Source organism: Schistocerca cancellata, chromosome 2, assembly GCF_023864275.1.
Source record: "Schistocerca cancellata isolate TAMUIC-IGC-003103 chromosome 2, iqSchCanc2.1, whole genome shotgun sequence".
NCBI classification, from domain to species: domain Eukaryota; kingdom Metazoa; phylum Arthropoda; class Insecta; order Orthoptera; family Acrididae; genus Schistocerca; species Schistocerca cancellata.
Window position 1 is genome coordinate 433,251,097 of NC_064627.1, and position 22,071 is coordinate 433,273,167.

The following is a 22,071-nucleotide window of genomic DNA, read 5'->3' on the forward strand; positions in this document are numbered from 1 at the left end:
ATGTGGGATATACATGTTCAACATGCATACACAACACTAAAACAGAATGGACCACTGCAAAGAGGAAACAGGCTATACAATAATCTATCTAGAAACACTAAAACAAAAAATACATTTCAAAATTTAAAACTGCAGTCCATAAATATGTATTGCAAAAGTGTTGTTATAATATAGATGAAAATCTTCAAACATAAAAATTTATTTCCAAATATTAAAAAGAAATGAGTGAAATGTTAATCAAATGTTTTATGTATAAGAACTGATTGAATTACTTGTGTTAAGTATCATGTATGGAAGCTGAACTTTCAGTTGTGATAAAATTAAGCGTAAATCAATGTAAATGTTCTTGTAGGTTATAAATGTGTATCGTAAATCACTACGACTTGTCCAGTATCATGTTGTATGCCTTGTAAAATAGATGATTAAAAGGACCAATAAAGAAATAAAGTGAAGTATTATACTTGGGCCTGCCTTTTCTATTTCTTGTTTTATAACATGCCACAACACTTATTTTCTGCATTATAGAGTATCGTGTTGTCACTGAATGATTTTTTCCTCAAGAAGAACCTTCCTTCATGTTTTTTTATACTCGTTATAGTACTCAATGAACTGTGGATTGTTGCAGCTTTTGCGAAGAAATAAGAATTTTAAGGCGAAAACTTTCTGTCACGTACAGTTATTCATCTATTTTTCTTAGCAGTTGCAGTAGAAATGGGCTACTTTTGGACTTGTCACCTCATGTTAGAGTGTTTGACGCCTCCAAACGATTCCTACGAGAAACCTATTCTTGTATCCTATATTTGTTGAACTGTTTTCTTTTGTTGGCGTTGCTGTGAGCTCTTAAGCTAAACTGTTTTTAGCCTTGCAAGACTTATTTCAGTTCATGGATAAAGCAGCATTAGAAAACCAGAATCCGCTGTTGTGGACCATGGCCTCCACGGAAGATTGTTGGAGCATGTGTGTGCAAGTTTTCCTTGTCTCTAGTAAGTCGACTCTAGCCATCGTGCCGTTTCGAATCCCGTCTGCCCCGAAATGCATCTTTCTGTAGCATATCTTGCAGGTATCATCTTTGAAAGTGTGTTGACAAACACGTGGTTGTGGGACGCGAAATACGGTTTTTCCGCAATAGTAAACATAGTTGTGCGCAGCGTTGAGATAATAACAATGTGTCAGTCGTAGTAGTAGGTAAATTTGGGGGTCACACCAAGTCCGTCGTCGATTTTAGTATGGTTGCCAGCAAGAAAATAAGAGATGCGTAAGTGCAACAATTGAGATATGTTTTAAAGTAGTGCAGTTATTTGGAGTGAAAGTAAATTACGATACTGTAAACAGTGACATTGTAAATTAATTCGAAAATCATATTTTATTCATTGTTTAAGGTTTGACGTCGACGTTAAACACGGTGCCTTTTTCACTGGAGGCTCTGTTGAGGTCGGTATAGTAAACTTCAATGGATATCCCTTTTATGTCTATTGTGGATTAATGTTGTTATATTAAGAGTTATATATGGTAAATCCTTTCGCTACCGACCAAAGTTCGTATGCTGACCAGAGATAATTCCTGAGTATTTTGTTGAAAAGCCGGTTTGTCACACAGTTACCTCCAGTTGCCTTTCTTACAGTGAATATACCTTCACAACAGCGAAAAAATCTGTGATACGCAATCACCAAAACAATTGTGTTCAGTATGATGGGAAATTTATTGACAGTGCCACCCCAATAATAAATACATTCACACCGAACTGGATCGACAAACCAGTGCGTTCAGGTTTGCGCCATCCCATCGTCGTGAATACATCCTCTCTTGTAAACATAGCGTCATCTGTAAACAACAGGAAAATAGTGGTTTTCTACATATTGCTGTATGGACTAATTTACAAAACTCTCTCGACTTTGTAAGTTCGCTGGCTGCAATATGTGCACTTCCTGTCGGTGGTTCAGGTGCAGTTACTGTCCATGTAAGATTTTCAAAACAGTTGTTTGCAAGTGTTCAGTTCAGAGATACTGCAACAAGCTGACTAATTGGAGGATGTTTGCGATCCCTCAACACCATCCGTGTCCTGAATGGTACCTCCTGGGGAGCAGACCGAGTGGTCCTTCTCCGCTTCTATCGCGCCTTAGTGCGCTCGAAATTGGACTATGGAAGCATAGTTTACTTCTCTGCTCGGCCGTCTATTCTTCGGCGTCTCGACTCTATCCACCACCGTGGATTACGTTTAGTGTCTGGAGCTTTTTACACCAGCCTGGTGGAAAGCCTTTATACTGAGACTGTTGAACCTCCGCTGTCCAATCAGCGAGCTGTCCTTCTGAGTCGTTATGCTAGCCATCTGTCTTCCATGCCTGCTAATCCGGCCCATGACATTTTTTTCGACGCCTCCTTGGATTTAGGGTATGCAGGCCGCCTTTCCTCCCTACTACCCCCGGGAGTCCGCTTCCGTCAACTGCTCCATTCTCTTTCCTTCCGCTTTCCTAAACCTTCTTGACAACTTGGGGTACAGCACCGCCTTGGCTCCGTCCCCGGATCTGCCTGCTCCGTGACCTTTGTCAATTTCCCAAGGATGGTACCCCTCCACTTGTTTATCGTCGGGCATTTGCTGCTCTATGTGCAGAAATGACGGACGCCACATTTATTTACACCGACGGCTCGAAAACATCGTTAGGTGTAGGGAGTGCCTATATTGTTGGCGACACCCCAAATCAATTTCGGCTTCCCGACCAGTGTTCGGTTTATACTGCGGAGCTTTACGCTGTTCTCCAGGCTGTCCACTACATCCACCGCCATCAGCGGATACAGTACGTTATCTGCTCCGATTCTCTCAGCTCTCTCCTCAGTCTCCAAGCTCTTTACCCTGTGCACCCTCTGGTCCACCGGATTCAGGACTGTCTGCGCTTGCTCCAGCTGGGGGGCGTCTCGGTGGCGTTCCTCTGGCTCCCGGGACACGCTGGTATCTGTGGGAATGAGGCGGCCGATATAGCGGCCAAGGCTGCAGTCTCTCTTCCTCGGCCAGCTATTCAGTCGCTTCCCTTCACCGATCTACGGAGCGGTTTATGTCGCAAAGTTGCTCAATTATGGCATGCGCATTGGTCAACACTTCCCCATAATAAATTGCGGGAAGTGAAAGCCCTTCCTTGCGCTTGGACCTCTTCCTCCCGAACGCGTCGTCGGGAGGAGGTAATTTTAGCTAGACTCCGGATAGGGCACTGTCTTTTTAGCCGTCGACATCTTTTAAGTGGCGATCCTCCCCCACTCTGTCCCCACTGCTCTCAGCTGTGGACGGTAAGACACCTTTTAATTGAATGCCTCTATTTTAATCCGTTACGCTCCCGTCTACAGCTATCGCCTGATCTATCGTCGATTTTAGCAGATGACACGCGCTCAGCCGACCGCGTTCTCCAGTTTATTCGTGACAGTGAAATGACGTCAGTCATTTGAAGCTTTTTTTTTTGGGACAACCAACCCCTTTCTGTAGTGGATTTTTAAGCATTCCTTCTGCTTTTAGTTTCTCCAATTTTATGACTTTCGGTTTTTTACTGTTTCCTAAGTCACGGGCTGGGCGCTAATGACCATAGAAGTTTTGCGCCCTAAAACCAAAAAACAACAACTACTATATTGGAGACATATCGATTCTTAGGACTAGTTTTCAACGCCCAATTGACTTGGCTTCCTTACCTTCGTCTGCTTAAGCGGAAGTGCTGGCAGCACCTCACTGCTCTCTGCTGCCTGAGCGACACCAACTGGGGTGCAGATCGCTCTACACTGCTGCAGCCCTTGTTCAATCCCGTCTTGACTATGGGAGTGTGGTTTATGGTTTGGCAGCGCCCTCAGTATTACATTTACTCGACCCAGCACACCACTGTTGCGTTCGGCTAGCGGCAGGAGCTTTGAGGACAAGTCCAGTGATCAGTGTCCTGAGGGAAGCTGGGGCCCCTCCATTGACGGTTAGGCATGCACAACTGCTCGCCAGTTACGTTGCACATGTTTGTAGTTCTCCTGCGCATCCGTATTACCGTCTCCTTTTCCTACCCATGGCGGTTCATCTCCTGCATCAGTGGCCCAGGTCAGGGCTTAACAATTGCAGTTCGCGTCCGATCCCTTCTATTCAAACTGGAGCCCTTGCCTTTACTACCTATACTTGAGGTCCATTCCTGTACACCTCCATGGTGTACACCAAAGCCCTTTCACATGACCCTAAGGACTCAGTTAATGCCGCAGCTCTCCGCTGCCACTTCCTGTCGATTCTTGACATGTACCGAGGCCAAGAAGTGGTTTATACCAGTGGCTCAATGGCTGATGGTCATGTCGGCTTCTTGTATGTCCATGGAGGACATATTGAACAGCATTCCTTGCTCGATGGCTGCAGTGTTCTCACTGCAGAGCTGGTGGCTACATCTCGTGCTCTTGAGCACATCCACTCATGCCCTGAGGATTTATTTCTTCTGTGTACTGACTCCTTGAGTAGCCTACAAGCTATCAACCAGTGCTACCCTCGTCATCTTTTGGTAGCGACCATCCAGGAGTCCATATATGCCCTGGAATGGCCCAGTTGTTCAGTGGTGTTTTTCTGGACCCCAAGTCACGTTTGAATCCCAGGCAATGAACTTGCCGATAGGCTGGCCAAACAGGCTACGTGGAAACCGCTTATGGAGATCGGCTTCTCTGAACCTGACCTGCATTCTGTCTTACGCCACAGGGTTTTTCGGTTTCGGGAGACAGAATGGCGTAACAGTATGCGAACAAACTGTGTGTCATTAAGGAGACTATGAATGTGTGAAAGTCTTCCATGCAGTCCTCTCACAGGACTGTGCTGGCCTCGCATTGTCCATACATGGCTAATACATGGTTACCTGCTCTGTCACGGGGACCCACATCGGTGTCACTGTGGCTCACAAACTACGGTTGTCCACCTCTTGCTGGACTGCCCACTTTTAGCCACTCTGTGGCAGACTTTTAACTTTCCCAGCACCTTACCTTCGGTGTTGGGCAACAGTGCCTCGACAGAAGCTTGAGTTTTACATTTTATTTGTGAGGGTGGGTTTTATCATTTGATCTAAGTTTTCGCGCATGTCCTTTGTCCCTCTGTGTCCTCCACCCTAGCGCTTTTAGGGTGGAGGTTTTAATGTGTTGCAGAGTGGCTGGTATCTCCTTTTTATTCTTGTATTCAGCCAGCGACTGTAATCTGCTTTCGTGTTTTACTCTCTTCTTGCATTTCTCTGTTGTTTTCTTGTCCTCTTATGTCCCTTTTAGTGTTTGTTACTTATCCTTCATTCTTGTGGTTTTTCTTTTCTTTCCGTTTTGTGTTGTATGTCTTGTTTGTTTTATTCTCCCCCTTGTGGCATAGTCTTATTTGGAACAAGGGACCAATGACCAAGCATTTTGGTCCCTTCCCCCCCTCTTTTAAACAAACCAACCAACATTTTGGAGTTGTGTGTGAGTTTTTGATATCGTGGACTTTGTTGTTGTTGTGGTCTTCAGTCCTGAGACTGGTTTGATGCAGCTCTCCATGCTACTCTATCCTGTGCAAGCTTCTTCATCTCCCAGTACCTACTGCAACCTACATCCTTCTGAATCTGCTTTGCGTATTCATCTCTTGGTCTCCCCCTACGATTTTTACCCTCCACGCTGCCCTCCAATACTAAATTGGTGATCCCTTGATGCCTCAGAACATGTCCTACTAACCGATCCCTTCTTCTGGTCAAGTTGTGCCACAAACTTCTCTTCTCCCCAATCCTATTCAATACTTCCTCATTAGTTATGTGATCTACCCATCTAATCTTCAGCATTCTTCTGTAGCACCACATTTCGAAAGCTTCTATTCTCTTCTTGTCCAAACTATTTACTGTCCATGTTTCACTTCCATACATGGCTACACTCCATACAAATACTTTCAGAAATGACTTCCTGACACTTAAATCTATACTCGATGTTAACAAATTTCTCTTCTTCAGAAACGCTTTCCTTGCCATTGCCAGTCTACATTTTATATCCTCTCTACTTCGGCCATCATCAGTTATTTTGCTCCCCAAATAGCAAAACTCCTTTACTACTTTAAGTGTCTCATTTCTTAATCTAATTCCCTCAGCATCACCCGACTTAATTCGACTACATTCCATTATCCTCGTTTTGCTTTTGTTGATGTTCATCTTATATCCTCCTTTCAAGACACTGTCCATTCCGTTCAACTGCACTTCCAGGTCCTTTGCTGTCTCTGACAGAATTACAATGTCATCGGCAAACCTCAACGTTTTTATTTCTTCTCCATGGATTTTAATACCTACTCTAAATTTCTCTTTTGTTTCCTTTACTGCCTGCTCGATATACAGATTGAATAACATCGGGGAGAGGCTACAACCCTGTCTTACTCCCTTCCCAACCACTGCTTCCCTTTCATGTCCCTCGACTCTTATAACTGCCATCTGGTTTCTGTACAAATTGTAAATAGCCTTTCGCTCCCTGTATTTTACCCCTGCCACCTTTAGAATTTGGAAGAGAGTATTCCAGTCAACATTGTCAAAAGCTTTCTCTAAGTCTACAAATGCTAGAAATGTAGGTTTGCCTTTCCTTAATCTTTCTTCTAAGATAAGTCGTAAGGTCAGTATTGCCTCACGTGTTCCAGTATTTCTACGGAATCCAAACTGATCTTCCCCGAGGTCGGCTTCTACTAGTTTTTCCATTCGTCTGTAAAGAATTCGTGTTAGTATTTTGCAGCTGTGACTTATTATACTGATTGTTCGGTAATTTTCACATCTTTCACATCGTGGACTTTATGTGAGCTATATAGGCCAAGTCAAGTCTCCAATACCATTTTTTCACTGTGGCTGAGTAGATTTATGAGCATTTTATATACTTGATTTTTGAGTTAGCATTTGTTTTGGTCCATCTTGATTATTAGCACTGTCATGTATTTAGTTCATCCCACCTAAAACCTCCTAATCTCCACAACTGAAATTAAGTATTTTTTGTATTATTTGTGTCTGTTCGCTTCTGTATTGAGTTATGTTATGGTCATCATCGTGTTTCATAAGCTTGAAATAAGGGTGTCCACTATCTTAGTGATGTCGCAGGTACAACGATCTTCTGTTGTCCCAAATTTGTTTAATGAGCAGTAGAGCTTTTGAAACTTTAGTTTTTATAGTGAAAAGCGCATTTAGTATGGCACAGACATAGGCATTTTTTCATTTGGGGCTAGAGTGTGATTGTAGCTCCTCCCCTCCTCCTTCCATCACCTCTAATTGACAATGTGAGTTGAAGTGTAGGTCTAGCTGTAGATTAGTTTAGAAAAAAAGGTGACAGTTTGGTCCTGAAGATAGCAAAGCCAATTGGTATGAATGTTAAGTAAGGGTTGTGGTAACATATTGATCTGTATTGTAGCCTACATTAGTGCCATCATTAAAGCAATTTGCTATATTTTATGCGTTTTATGTTATACAAATTAAAACGGCAAGGTAAATTCAGGAAATCTGTACTAGATAATGGGCAAGTGTCCAATGATTACTGTAACGCATATTATATATGTATATTATATATAAACTAAAAAAATGAAAGGTGAGTTCACTATGAAAATTTTAGCTGGTAGTGTTGCCAAAGTCTTCACTCTTCCTGGTTCAGTCATGAGGATATAAGCATTCATTATTATAACTGCAATTTTGAACATTTGGTTTACTTGAATGAATGGTTCTAAACCTCACCAACATGTTCGTGTCCTGCAGATACTATACCTGTTGTATTTTTTAAAACTGTTTGTTTGCTATGCATTTTGTTTTGAGATGTACATCCTCTTCCTGCAGTAGATTGTAGTATCTGCACCAACTGGATTGTCTAATACAGATATGTTTTTCTGATTGAAAGATAAGTATTCAGTAATCAATCTCTCTCCCTCAGAAAATGTATTATTTTGGTGAAGCACATGATATGTTGCACAAGAGATTGGACCTTATAGTTATGTTCCATAAAACATGGAACTTAAATGTTTGATATATGATTGAAGAAACTGCAGGAGTGTCATTAAAGTATTTTAGGCCAGATAAATTTGTTGGTTATTCATGCAGTTTGGTAAATGGGAATTGCCACCATCTTCAAGTGTAATGTAACAGCCGTTGGTGTGATCTTGAGGTATGCGCAAGTATTGGTCATTGCAGAACTGCTGTCGGCCCATGCTAAGTCATAAAGGCCTTAAGATTGTGCCAGATCATGTGTGCCTCATGGAAGCTGCGTTGGCTGCATATGGTGTTTCCTCATATGGGCATAGATGAATAGTACTAGTCACCTGTAACTGTAAACTCTGGATATTCTTCAGCTGTCAAAGTGGAACATGGTAGTGAAACGTTGCATACCACAGAGACTGGGAATCCTGACTTCACCACCCATATTACAGAAGTGGTAAATCTTTTAAATAAATTCCTCAACATGTTAAGCATGCTAAGTGGTAATGAAGGAGTTGGCTTTCGAGCTGATATGGTTGTTTGTGGGAACATATAGGAGACATACTGACCTTTGTAGTATTAAGTTTGTCAGGTAATGCTGAGCTATGTCTGGATTCACTATTAATGCCCTGATCATGGGGTATGAATGGAATCTATAGTTTATAACACGAACACTCTCAGCAGTTTGGTTGGTCTGTTTGACAGTTATCACTCCTGAACAACAGATTTCATGAGATGTTACACGAGATGAATGCACTTGTGAGGTAATAGCCACCTGTGTATTATTTAGAAAGTAGTAGGAGAACTTTCAGTCAATAAAATCAGCAGAATCCCTGGAATGGCTCACTTCTAACTGAGGTTGCTCAAGTAAGTAAAATGTTGATTACGTGATGCTGTAACTGCCGAACTACATGCCGCTCTGAATTACAGTAAGAGGGTTTTTCTTGATACCAACAAGGATAATAAGTTGATGGTGTGTGATTAAGAATACTATGAAGAGTGGATAGTTTTGTCTGAAAGACAGAACTCTCTATTCTTATATTCAGTTTTATATTCAAGTCCTTGTATGTAGCTTTATGTTTCATCCTTAAAAGGGGACTGAGTACATAGCTACTTATTTCATCTTACTAAAAGTTAAAGTACATAGCCTCAAGTGTAACATTTCTGGCAAAAGCTAGTGATATGCGGCAATTTGTTTCAACTGCCCATGAACCAAATACACAATGTACTGCTCCACCCACGCATTTGATTTGCTCTGGAAAACAATTATTTTTGTGACAATGAATGTAGGGGCTTCAAGGAGAAAAGTATAGGAAATCAAGGTTACTCAATGTACTCAGTACTCTTATGTGAAATGGACATTGAAGACCATTAAGCCACATAGTTTCTTTGTAATGAAGTCACTCCCTTTTCCTGTAATGAAGGAGACTGTTTTAAAGGTCAGTGTTCCACTCAAACAGTAAAATTTAATGAAAACAATACAATCTGCACCTGCTCAAGGAATTGCAAATCTGTACCAACAAGTACACCTAGGACAGAAAAAAGTAGCATTAGGTTGTTGTGCTGACAAGAACAACACAATCTCTCAAAGGACAGACCCAGAAAGCAAAATAATGCTTATTATAAGAGAGATTTACCATTATCACAAAAATTGAAGTGAGGTATTAACAACAGACATTAAAGGGTTGATACAAAAGTGATAGGGTATGTGCCTTAGTTCGGACTAATTGGCCAAATGATGACCATCCTATCCATGATACAGATACCAGCATGATGATGGTTCCCATATTAGTGGATTCAGGACACATACATGGGCAATGGAACTTATGGTACAGGCCCGCACCACCACCAAACAGTGGCTGTATCAGTCAATGTGCATAACAGGATTACCATGTATACCCTCCACCTGTTTTGCAAAATGGTTGAGACCAAGAGTCTCTCATTAAACTCATCTCCAGTGCTCCCCAACTTTTCATTCAATGTGGGGTTTCTGACACACACACACACACACACACACACACACACACACACACACACACACACGTATTCACATTTTCTGAATTAGCATGGTCAATGACTCTTTTTTTTCTTTTTAGCAAGAAGCTAACTTGATATAAATTCAACTGCAGTTTCTTTAATTACAATTGTAAAGTACAGTAAATTTTTGCTGATGTATTTTCTTCATCTGTATTACAGGCTGCTTGGTAGAGCTGATTTACATGCCTCTGTTCCATTCTAACAAAACTAAACTCCACCCGAACAGGCCATGAAGGCCCAACAGTATCGACCAGCAAGCCGTGTCACCCTCAGCCTGCAGGCGTCACTGGATGCGGATATGGAGGGGCATGTGGTCAGCACACTGCTCTCCTGGCCATATGTCAGTTTATGAGACCGGAGTCACTACATCTCAATTGCATAGCTACTCAGTTTGCCTCACAAGGGCTGAGTGCACCCTGTTTGCCAACAGCGCTTGGCAGACCGAATGGTCACCCATCCAAGTGCTAGCCCAGTCCGACAGCACTTGACTTCGGTGATCTGACGGTGACGGAAACTGGTGTTACCACTGTGGCAAGGCTGTTGGCTCCATTCTGATGAACATCTCTCAATAAAGACAGAAGAAAATAACAATAATAATTATTAAAAAATCCAAAGAACAGTGTTTGCGATATCATGGAGCTTGCCCTCTCAACATCTGTAGCCCGTGCAATAGGTGCCACAGTGTACAGTCTATGATGCACAGTGGATGAGCCCCAGTCGGACGTGGCACTTGCTTGGCCCATATAAAATAATAAAAAACAACATCAACAAGAATCAAATCATTATGAAAGAAAAATTAAATATAATGAATAATGGTGTATTAAAACATGGTAACTGTTAACTGTATCATATAGATACAAAACAAGCTAAATGTGGTTGTGCTAGCACTAGCTGTACAAATGTTGGTAGCAGTAATTTTGCTCCAGATATGCAATCACAAGTAATGAAGTTTGTTTAACAGTAATCGAGAGTGACCGTTTGTTTATGCAATAGATTTAGATACATGAATGAACAATGATTGTCAGTCTCATAAAAAATATCAACTATTATTTACATTATAGTTAACAATCTATATGTTGGCATTCTCTTTTTTTCTGAACAAGCACAAGTTTATATTTAACTGATCAGTAGACTGCAGATTTGTAGACCATAAAAAGTACATTTTAGGTGGCTAAAATAGACTTTTTCAGTACCTCATTTATGCTATATAAAATTTAAAATAGACCCTAAAAGTATTATGCAGAGAAACTGCATATAATGTAAAATACACAGTGTCGACATCAGCATATTACTATTCATTAAAAGCAAGGAAAATGAAAATATGCACAGTTGCTCAACAGAGCATACATTCTACCATCTTAATGTCCAAATTGCACAACACAGCAAACATCCAACCACTTTAATGTTCAAACTCATCCCAAACCTTTCAAGTTTTTCTAAGATAAAAATGCAATATCAAACACATACAGCTATATGTTGAAATATATGTAATACGTAATTTAATATGTTACAGATAAACTTGTGGTTTGAGACAAGGGCCATAGTTTGCCTCACAGAATAATTAAAACCTTTTCTAGGTTTTCCATAGAAAAACTATGGTTTTTGTCAGTCAGTATTAATTTAAAAGCCAAAAACAGGAAAACATTCTACGTCAACAGATGTGGCTGGGACATACTTGGCTTTTGGCTCATGTTGGACAGGAATGCTGCTGTGAGGGGAGCTGGATTTTCTGTTAAATATGTATGCTGCTTGCTGGTGTTCTTCTGCAAAACCTTTTACATTTTTGCTCATAATTTTTCTCCCACTTCTCCTGGCACTTCAATTAGCTTTCTTTTTGACTTAACCCAGTAAAGATATGTTCGTGTAGCTAGGTCTCCCTGAGCTTTGTAATTTGAAAATAATTCTTGGCAGAAATGTGTAGTTGGCTCTAATATATGCTAAACCCCATTGTATTTGAATGATCTTTGAGTAATGGTTTTGCTAAAGTTACAGAGGCAGCTTCCTGTGGTAGATTTTCATTTACTCTCTGGACTGCTGGGTGTAGCATTCCACTGCTGCTAACGAATGCTTCAGTGGATAACAACAGATTCAGGTTCCAAGGGACATCTGGAAATTGTTCTTTGAATGCTTATATCCTTGATGGTTCCTTAACAAAAGCTTTCTTTACAATAGAGATTGAGTAACTTGTTCTGCTATACGGTTGGTACCACATGCTACAGAAGTTAAATGCAGCTTGAAAGAATAGAAAATTTGAAGCATCTGAAATACATATATGCAGTGAAATCTGTGAAGGTCAGAAGCATCTTGTTCACATCCATGCCATTTGTATATAACATCTTCAGCATCTGAGTCCAACTTTCCAACAATCAAATTTGCCATGTACTGGACAAGTTTCCATTAACATTAATTCATATGTAAGATTCCACAATTGCTTCTCGGATTCTATACAATGCGTCTGTGTAAGCTGAATCCACATAATATTTGCTCAGTGTTGAATCTACAGGAACAGAGTGATGGCAGTACTTCTCAAGAAATCCTTTGAAAACAGGATTTTTTAGTTTTTGAAGAGAGATGTGCTGCCACAATAGTATGACACAACTCACACTTGAAATCTAATGTAATAAAGTTACAAGATGCTATACAGAAGTGCATATAAAAAGTATTGACACTTTAAGGGACAACGATGCTTAAGTTTAGCAAATAAAAGAAATAAAATAAAACCAAACATGCAGTACAGTTTAGCAGTTTTAGTTTTCCAGATATCTCATCACTGAATAGATTTTTGTTACAACTCAAGGCTTTAAAAGAATTAGAACTTGGTGCATCATTTTAAAAAAATTTTATGATTAGTCCTTCATGTATGACATTTTCACACTGCTTACTTTATATCAAAATTGAAATCTGTAACTTAAAAATTATAATAAAAGTGAACAGTTGAATCCCAGTATCTCTAGTATAATTTTAAGCAGTATTTAGAAAATATTATGCTTCAAAGATGCTCTGGTGTTGATGATGTGAGAAGAAATTCGCAATTCGAAGAAAATTCTGAAAACAGCTAGTTCCAATTCTAGTCATAAACAACAGTGGTGCCAGAGTTTCCACTCTACACAACAGGTGGAAAAATTGTATTCTGCCAGGCATGCAACAAAGAGGTTAGTTATGTTTTTAGGGTTCTTAGTTCTTCTTTCATCTTACATCAGTTCAAGACCTACGAATATTTGTGGAAACAGGCAGTTAGCCAGCAATTACAATCTTTCAATATGCAAGAATTTTATGTCACATTAAAAAAATACATATTTTGGGATTTTAAAGATAAAATAGGCAAAAATAGGTGGTAACGTGAAAGTAGGCTATTTTAGGCATTATAAAATTAACAAATTAAGTTTAATTAGTTGTGATATGCAAAAGTGCAATTTTATTTATAAGTAAGAAATCAGGAAAGGAATAGGTTTTAACCTAAAAGTCCACAGTCTACCGATCAGTCAGACGTCACCCAGAAAGATGATAGGAAAGATGAGTGGTTGGAGGAATTTTGTCTAATAAGTAGGAGACATTCTTCAAATAAGTTTCTATGTTCTGAGCCTGAACAGGAACTACATCCTGTAGTCTTTTTATGGACATTTGAAGATGCTTTCACACCAACACAGAATGTCAAAAACAAAAGCAAATTTATGAGGGCATCTAAAGGCCAAAGCTGGAGAATGCGAAGACCTTAATGTGAAGAAATTCCAGAATTGGAAGACTTTTGAGATGTAGTTTAAAGAGAAATATTGGTTTGGGGGAAAGCAGCAGAAACTAATCAGTTACTGGACCCAAGAGCACACAAACCTAAATGGGGTGGGTTCTGAAATACTTTGAATGGCACCAAACAAGAGTGAAGTTCTTAGATGAATGGTCAGTAGGTGAAGGCATGATATTTTCATTTCTCCTATGTTTTCAGATTCCTCCAACTTTACTGTGAGGAGATTTTGGGATCTCTTGCATGTTGTGAGGTGCTGTGGGCCCAGACTCGTATTGGACGATAATGGTCGACATCATAGAGCATGTGAAGATAGTAACTGTTCCGAAAGAACAGATACCAGTGATGGTAATGCAGCTTCTCTAGAAAGAAATGATAATTAATTGAAACTGTCAGTTGCCGACAGCGGTTGTTGATATACCTCAATGGGGACAGATGAAAATGTGTGCCCTGACCGGTACTCGAACCCAGGATATCCTGCTTACATGGCAGACGCTCTATCCATCTGAGCCACCAAGGGCACAGAGGATAGCGCAATTGCAGGGACTTACCCCTGCATGCCAACTAGCTCTGCAGATGACGAAGAAATTGAAGAAATGTATGATGAAATAAAAGAAATTATTCAGACAGTGAAGGGAGACGAAAATTTAATAGTCATTGGTGACTGGAATTCGAGTGTTGGAAAAGGGAGAGAAGGAAACGTAGTAGGTGAATGTGGATTGGGGCTAAGAAATGAAAGAGGAAGCCGCCTGGTAGAATTTCGCACAGAGCACAACTTAATCATAGCTAACACTTGGTTTAAGAATCATGATAGAAGGTTGTATACATGGAAGAACCCTGGAGACACTAAGAGGTATCAGATAGATTATATAATGGTAAGACAGAGATTTAGGAACAAGGTTTTAAATTGTAAGACATTTCCAGGGGCAGATGTGGACTCTGACCACAATCTATTGGTTATGACCTGTAGATTAAAACAGAAGAAACTGCAAAAAGGTGGGAACTGGATAAACTGGAAGAACCAGAGGTTGTACAGAGTTTCAGGGAGAGCATAAGGGAACAATTGACAGGAATGGGGGAAAGAAATACAGTAGAAGAAGAATGGGTAGCTTTGAGGGATGAAGTAGTGAAGGCAGCAGAGGATCAAGTAGGTAAAAAGACGAGGGCTAGTAGAAATCTGTGGGTAACAGAAGAAATATTGAATTTAATTGATGAAAGAAGAAAATATAAAAATTCAGTAAATGAAGCAGGCAAAAAAGAATACAAACGTCTCAAAAATGAGATCGACAGGAAGTGCAAAATGGCTAAGCAGGAATGGCTAGAGGACAAATGTAAGGATGTAGAGGCGTATCTCACTAGGGGTAAGATAGATACAGCCTACAGGAAAATTAAAGAGACCTTTGGAGAAAAGAGAGCCACTTGCATGAATATCAAGAGCTCAGATGGAAACCCAGTTCTAAGCAAAGAAGGGAAAGCAGAAAGGTGGAAGGAGTATATAGAGGGTCTATACAAGGGCGATGCACTTGAGGACAATATGAAGATGAAATGGGAGATACGATACTGCGTGAAGAGTTTGACAGAGCACTGAAAGCCCTGAGTCGAAACAAGGCCCCCGGAGTAGACAACATTCCATTGGAACTACTGACGGCCTTGGGAGAGCCAGTCCTGACAAAACTCTACCATCTGGTGAGCAAGATGTATGAAACAGGCGAAATACCCTCAGACTTCAAGAAGAATATAATAATTCCAATCCCAAAGAAAGTAGGTGTTGACAGATGTGAAAATTACCGAACAATCAGTTAAATAAGCCACAGCTGCAAAATACTAACACGAATTCTTTACAGACGAATGGAAAAACTAGTAGAAGCCGACCTCGGGGAAGATCAGTTTGGATTCCGTAGAAATACTGGAACACGTAAGACAATACTGACCTTACGACTTACCTTAGAAGAAAGATTAAGGAAAGGCAAACCTATGTTTCTAGCATTTGTAGACTTAGAGAAAGCTTTTGACAATGTTGACTGGAATACTGTCTTTCAAATTCTAAAGGTGGCAGGGGTAAAATACAGGGAGCGAAAGGCTATTTACAATTTGTACAGAAACCAGATGGCAGTTATAAGAGTCGAGGGACATGAAAGGGAAGCAGTGGTTGGGAAGGGAGTGAGACAGGGTTGTAGCCTCTCCCCGATGTTATTCAATCTGTATATTGAGCAAGCAGTAAAGGAAACAAAAGAAAAATTCGGGGTAGGTATTAAAATCCATGGAGAAGAAATAAAAACTTTGAGGTTCGCCGATGACATTGTAATTCTGTCAGAGACAGCAAAGGACTTGGAAGAGCAGTTGAACGGAATGGATGGTGTCTTGAAGGGAGGATATAAGATGAACATAAACAAAAAGAAAACAAGAATAATGGAATGTAGTCGAATTAAGTCTGGTGATGTTGAGGGTATTAGATTAGGAAATGAGACACTTAAAGTAGTAAAGGAGTTTTGCTATTTGGGGAGCAAAATAACTGATGATGGTCGAAGTAGAGAGGATATAAAATGTAGACTGGCAATGGCAAGGAAAGCGTTTCTGAAGAAGAGAAATTTGTTAACATCGAGTATAGATTTAAGTGTCAGGAAGTCATTTCTGAAAGTATTCGTATGGAGTGTAGCCATGTATGGAAGTGAAACATGAACGGTAAATAGTTTGGACAAGAAGAGAATAGAAGCTTTCGAAATGTGGTGCTACAGAAGAATGCTGAAGATTAGATGGGTAGATCACATAACTAATGAGGAAGTATTGAATAGGATTGGGGAGAAGAGAAGTTTGTGGCACAACTTGACCAGAAGAAGGGATCGGTTGGTAGGACATGTTCTGAGGCATCAAGGGATCACCAATTTAGTATTGGAGGGCAGCGTGGAGCGTAAAAATCGAAGGGGGAGACCAAGAGATGAATACACTAAGCTGATTCAGAAGGATGTAGGTTGCAGTAGGTACTGGGAGATGAAGAAGCTTGCACAGGATAGAGTAGCATGGAGAGCTGCATCAAACCAGTCTCAGGACTGAAGACCACCACAACAACAACCCCTGCATGCTTCCCGTGAGATCCACGTTCCCAACTGTCCAAAACCTACAATCGTAATGTTCCTAAAGGATATTTGCCCATTCACTCATTATTCATGCCAACTAAGGTGACGATTCCTGTGAGAGTTCGGGCAAAGTGTGTGCATTCGCATAGAAGGAGGTTCATGGCTGGGTAGCCTTTAACTATATGAAGATAGTAACTGTTCCGAAAGAACAGATACCAATGATGACCATGATAATTAATTGAAACCCTCAGCTGCCGACAGTTGTTGTTGATATACCTCAGTGGGGACAGCTGAAAATGTGTGCCCCGACCGGGACTCGAACCCGGGATCTCCTGCTTTCATGGCAGACGCTCTATCCATGTGAGCCATCGAGGGCATACAGGATAGCGTGACTGCAGGGACTTATTCCCTGCACAATTCCCATGAGATCCACATTCCCAACTGCCCACAACCTACATTTGTGATGTTCCTAAGGATTAGAGAAGCTGCATGATCATCACTGGTATCTGTTCTTTCGGAACAATTACTATCTTCGTATAGTTAAAGGCTACCCAACCATTGACCTTCTTCTGTGCGAATGTGAACACTTTGCCTGAACTCTTACGGAAATTGTCACCTTAGTTGGCGCGAGTAATGAGTGAATGGGCAAATATCCTGTAGGAACATTACGAATGTAGGTTGTGGACAGTTGGGAATGTGGGTCTCACAGGAAGCGTGCAAGGGTTAAGTCCTTGCAGTCACCCTTCCCTCTGCGCCCTCGGTGGCTCAGATGGATAGAGCGTGTGCCATGTAAGCCGGAGATCCCGGGTTCGAGTTCCGGTTGGGGCACACATTTTCAGCTGTCTCCATTGAGATATATCAACACCACCTGTCGGCAGCTGAGGGTTTTGATTAATTATCATTTCTTTCTAGAGGAGCTGCTTTGTCATCATTGGTATCAGTTCTTTCGGAACAATTACTATCTTCATATTGTCGCAGAAGAGGCTGAGTAGTAGCGTGGTGTAGTGGTTATGATACTAAACTGTTGAATGTAGGGTCGTGAGTTTGAAACTCACCTGGATTGTACCATTTTAATTTCTATATTAGATTCGAGTACATTCTAGAAGTGTTCACAGATGTCAAGACTCGTTGTACTGGAATGTTCTGTAGCTTTATATATACTGTATGTGTTCTGGCCGGAGGCAGTTGGCTCCGTGCTCTTGTATGTGCAAGTGCTGAATAAACCTTCGTTAAGTGAAGTTAGTTTTCGTCATTCATCTAATCACACCTTCTTCTATGTGTCATTATTCTGGTGGAGACGCTGTGTATTGGAACTTGTGATAGTGCACATTATCGACAACACAGTGGGTCCCATCAGGTCACGACAGAGTTTGAGCCATATTCAACAGATTGCAATCTATCGGAGACAGAAGAAGAAGAGGACGTTATGATGACGGCAACTGTGTGCCACCACATGAGACGTCCTTACAGGTTCTCTGGTGATGATGGCCAAGATCCAAACAAGTGGCTGAAGGTGTATGAGCGTATAGCCAAATTTAACAAATGAGATGACACCATGTGTTTGGCTAATGTATTTTTCTACTTGGAGGGCACTGCCAAGCAATGGTATGAGAATAATGAGGAGAAGCTCACAAGCTGGGAAATATTCGATGCGGAACTGTGCAAGTATTTCGGCGACACACGACAGAAGTGCAAGGCTGAACATAAATTAAAGTGCAAGACACAGTGCCCAGGAGAAACTACAGCATCCTACATTAAAGACGTCTCAGAGCTGTGTAAAATAGTGGATCCTAGAATGGAGGAGAAGCATAAGTTTGCACATCTCATGAAGAGGGTTGCTGAGGACATGTATCAGGCCCTACTCCTGAAGGAGGTTTTCACAGCAGACAACTTCATAAAATGGTACCAGTGTATCGAGACAGTGCATCAAAAAAGAATTACATGCAAGAAGTTTGAACGGCTTCCAAACGTCGTATCAATGTCTGTGATGGAGGAAGCAACTGATTTCACACGTATTCTCCGTCAGATAGTGTGAGAGGAAGTTCAGAAGGCACTCGGATTGCACGGCGAGCAAAAAACGGAGACGCTTCAAGAGGTCATAAGGGAGGAAGTGGAACTGACATTGAACCCAATCTCTCGTCCTTCATTTCCCTCTAAAATGGTGAAAAAGTCGAGACCCAGGCAGAGTTACGTTCCTACAATGCTGCATGAGGAACCTGTTTCGGTACCAAGGAAGACTGATGTCTGGAGGACCCAGGATAACCAACCAGTATGTTTCTACTGTGGACTCCCGGGACATGTTGTGCACTATTGTCGAGAAAGGTGGCGGATATTTGATGGCACCCGTGCCAGAAGACAGCAGACTGATCTTAGCTGATGCCAACTCCGGGATGACGAAGATGAACAAAAAGATGTGGGTGGAGGACGACGTAGGTCACCATTGCCGCAAGCTAGTCGCTGTAGAAGACACTCCCCAACAGCCGATCAAGGTCTGCATCGCTGTTTAGAAGCTCTAGCCGATCACCAGCCGCCACAACCTGGAAAACTAAAGGGTGCGACCTTCCTTGGAGGTGAGGCCTCCGAAGAGAAAGATCCTCTGCCACCGATCACTACAAAAATGACAGGAAACTACATCGATATCCTCATGGATGGATGATCAGCCCATGCTCTTGTGGACTCTGGAGCATCACAGTCAGTCATTTCGGAGAAGTATCGTCGCCAGTTGCAGAAAACCATATTCATCGATAGCAAAACATCTCTGCTGAAGATGGCTAATGGGAAATATGTAAAACCTACAGCAAGATGTACCATTCGTGTGGGTACAAGTGGCCATACACAGCCATTAGAATGCATCATCGTACAAGAATATAGTCATGACGTCATTCTCGGATGGGGCTTTTTGAAAGCTTCTCAGGCAATTATTGATTGTGGTCACTCGAAGATTATGCTAGATGAGATGAGATACTGTGGATGGAAAGATGCACATCCGAGTGTGTTGAGACTGTGTGGTGGATGAAGTGATCATTCCTGCAGTCAGCGCTAGAAAGATAACTGTCACGTGTTATGCCACGCGTCAACCCATGGATCTTGTAGTGGAATGTGAGAGAAGCATACCACTGAAGAATAACTTGGTCATCCCAGCCTCTGTTGTCTCGTTTAAGAATGGATTCGGTGAATTGTGGATAGTTAACTATCGCTGAGAACTGCAGATCCTTCCAAGATGCATGTGCGTATCAGCAGCTGAGCCGTTAATTGAAGAATGTCTGAGAAACCTCCCATGCCGAGTCTGTGGGTGAAATTAGTGCTACCACTATGAGACAAGATCTTCTAGCTCGACTATCACCAGAACTCACCAAGGAACAACAGAAGAAGCTACTTGCCGTTCTTCAAGAGGTCTCTAAATGCTTTGATCCACAGGTGAAGAGCACATTAGACAAATCGATGGTGAAGCAGCGGATTAGCACTGGAGACCATCAACCAATAAGCCAGAAAGCATACTGTGTGATTAATTTGCGACGAGGTAGAGAAAATGATGATTAATGACATCATTCAGCCTTCGCAGAGCCCATGATCATCACCAGTGACAGAATGGACAGACACCAGGACTCAGTGCCTGGACCAGGGCCGTGCTGCATTGTCCCACAACCGGCCACACTGAATACCCCCACCATGAACATAGCACCTTCTTCTGGAGATGGGTGGTTGGCCTGCACAAAGAAGAGGTCATCAGTCCAGCAGCTATACATATATGCAGAACACAGCATCCCAACACTTCGCCTGAAGGTGACGGGTATGAATTCATTGAAACATTGCGACAAGACAATGCTGTCACTCAATTGATCACCTGGCAAGATTTTATCATGCTGAAGATTGTGTTGATAAGTGGCTGAATGAGGAAAACTGTGAGATAAATGAAACTGTAACAGTGAAGAAGAAGGCATAGGAGCAGAAAGCATGAAGATTTCTCGCACTGCTGGTTCTAAAGCTGTAGATGTCTTCCTGGAGTACATTATGCAACAACCAAATACATGTCACACCAATTTAGGGATTGTAAAGTGGTTGTGAGATAAAGCCACCATCATGTGTCATCATTGCAACAACTAAAAATTCGGGATGTTTTATAGTGAGTGATACTTCTTTATATGTACACATTGGAGGACTAAGTTTTCTATGCGAATGACTCTGTCTTTGTATTTAATAAAGTATAGTACCTGTGTGTTTAAACTAAATGTCTGTGACTCTTAGTAATCTGGAACTTCTTCTAATCAGGCACCAATATGTGCAAAGGAAGATTGGATTAGTGAAAGTGTACTGTATTTTTTTTTTGCCCCATTGTTCAGAACTCTGTGTAACCCCTTCCTTCATAGTCTCCCTGTGTTGTTTCTGTATCTGTATATGATGCTTGTTGTTTCTTCAGAGTCCAACTGTAATCTCTAACCTATTGACTACTAGATATATTTATTAATAGTTCTGTGGAATTTTTGTCTTTTGTGTTATTCTACTGTTAAGCCTGGCTCACTGCTTGGCATGGTGTCAGTTCCAGAGTTGGTACTTTTTTCCTTCCCTATGACCTTCATTCGTTTTCCCCTTGCCGGCCGCGGTGGTCTAGCGGTTCTGGCGCTGCAGTCCGGACCCGCGGGACTGCTACGGTCGCAGGTTCGAATCCTGCCTCGGGCATGGATGTGTGTGATGTCCTTAGGTTAGTTAGGTTTAAGTAGTTCTAAGTTCTAGGGGACTTATGACCTAAGATGTTGAGTCCCATAGTGCTCAGAGCCATTTGAACCAACCATTTTCCCCTTTCTTTATGCTATTTCCATTTTTTGTCCTGGATGAAGGAGGTATAAGAAAATACAGAGATTCAATGATATTTTTAAATTTGTTTAAAGTGTACCATTCAATTTCTTGTGTTGACAAGTCCAAATACATTACATACTACTTCATGAATGTTCAATGTTAATTATTTGTATTCCAGTGGACATCTGATGGCAAGCAGCTTTTGTGTCAGAGCAGTGGCTCTGTAAATGTTCTAAATGTTGAGGATTGTCGTGTTGTGCCCATTATTGGAGAGTCAGTAGAGGATGAAGATGAGGATCCCATTACAGCTCTGACACTTAGTTCAGATAATGAGGTACTTGTAACAAGTCACCGAAGTGGGTTGTTCAAACAGTGGAAGTGGAAAGGTATGTATGTGTTTACCTAACTTGCATGTTTTATTCTGCAATGAGATAGACCACAGGAAAGTAGCAGAGAACTTCCAGGTTTTTATTGTTTTCTGTTTTGAGTTTTCTGTAATCTCAGTTTT

The 22,071-nt window shown here is 41.3% G+C and overlaps 1 protein-coding gene and 1 non-coding gene across 2 annotated transcripts in view; one reads left to right on the top strand and one right to left on the bottom strand.

The window, feature by feature from the left end:
* Positions 1-1,070: 1,070 nt before the first annotated feature.
* LOC126161911 (transducin beta-like protein 3) overlaps positions 1,071-22,071 on the top strand; it is a 155,487-nt gene continuing 134,486 nt past the window's right edge. The window contains exons 1-3 of the mRNA XM_049918072.1: positions 1,071-1,255; positions 1,380-1,431; positions 21,742-21,949. Coding sequence (XP_049774029.1) covers positions 1,227-1,255; positions 1,380-1,431; positions 21,742-21,949 — 289 coding nt within the window. The 5' untranslated portion in view covers positions 1,071-1,226. The remainder of the gene's footprint in view (positions 1,256-1,379; positions 1,432-21,741; positions 21,950-22,071) is intronic.
* On the bottom strand, positions 17,071-17,145 carry Trnas-uga (transfer RNA serine (anticodon UGA)). Its single transcript has one exon. It is a non-coding gene; the product is annotated as a tRNA-Ser (tRNA).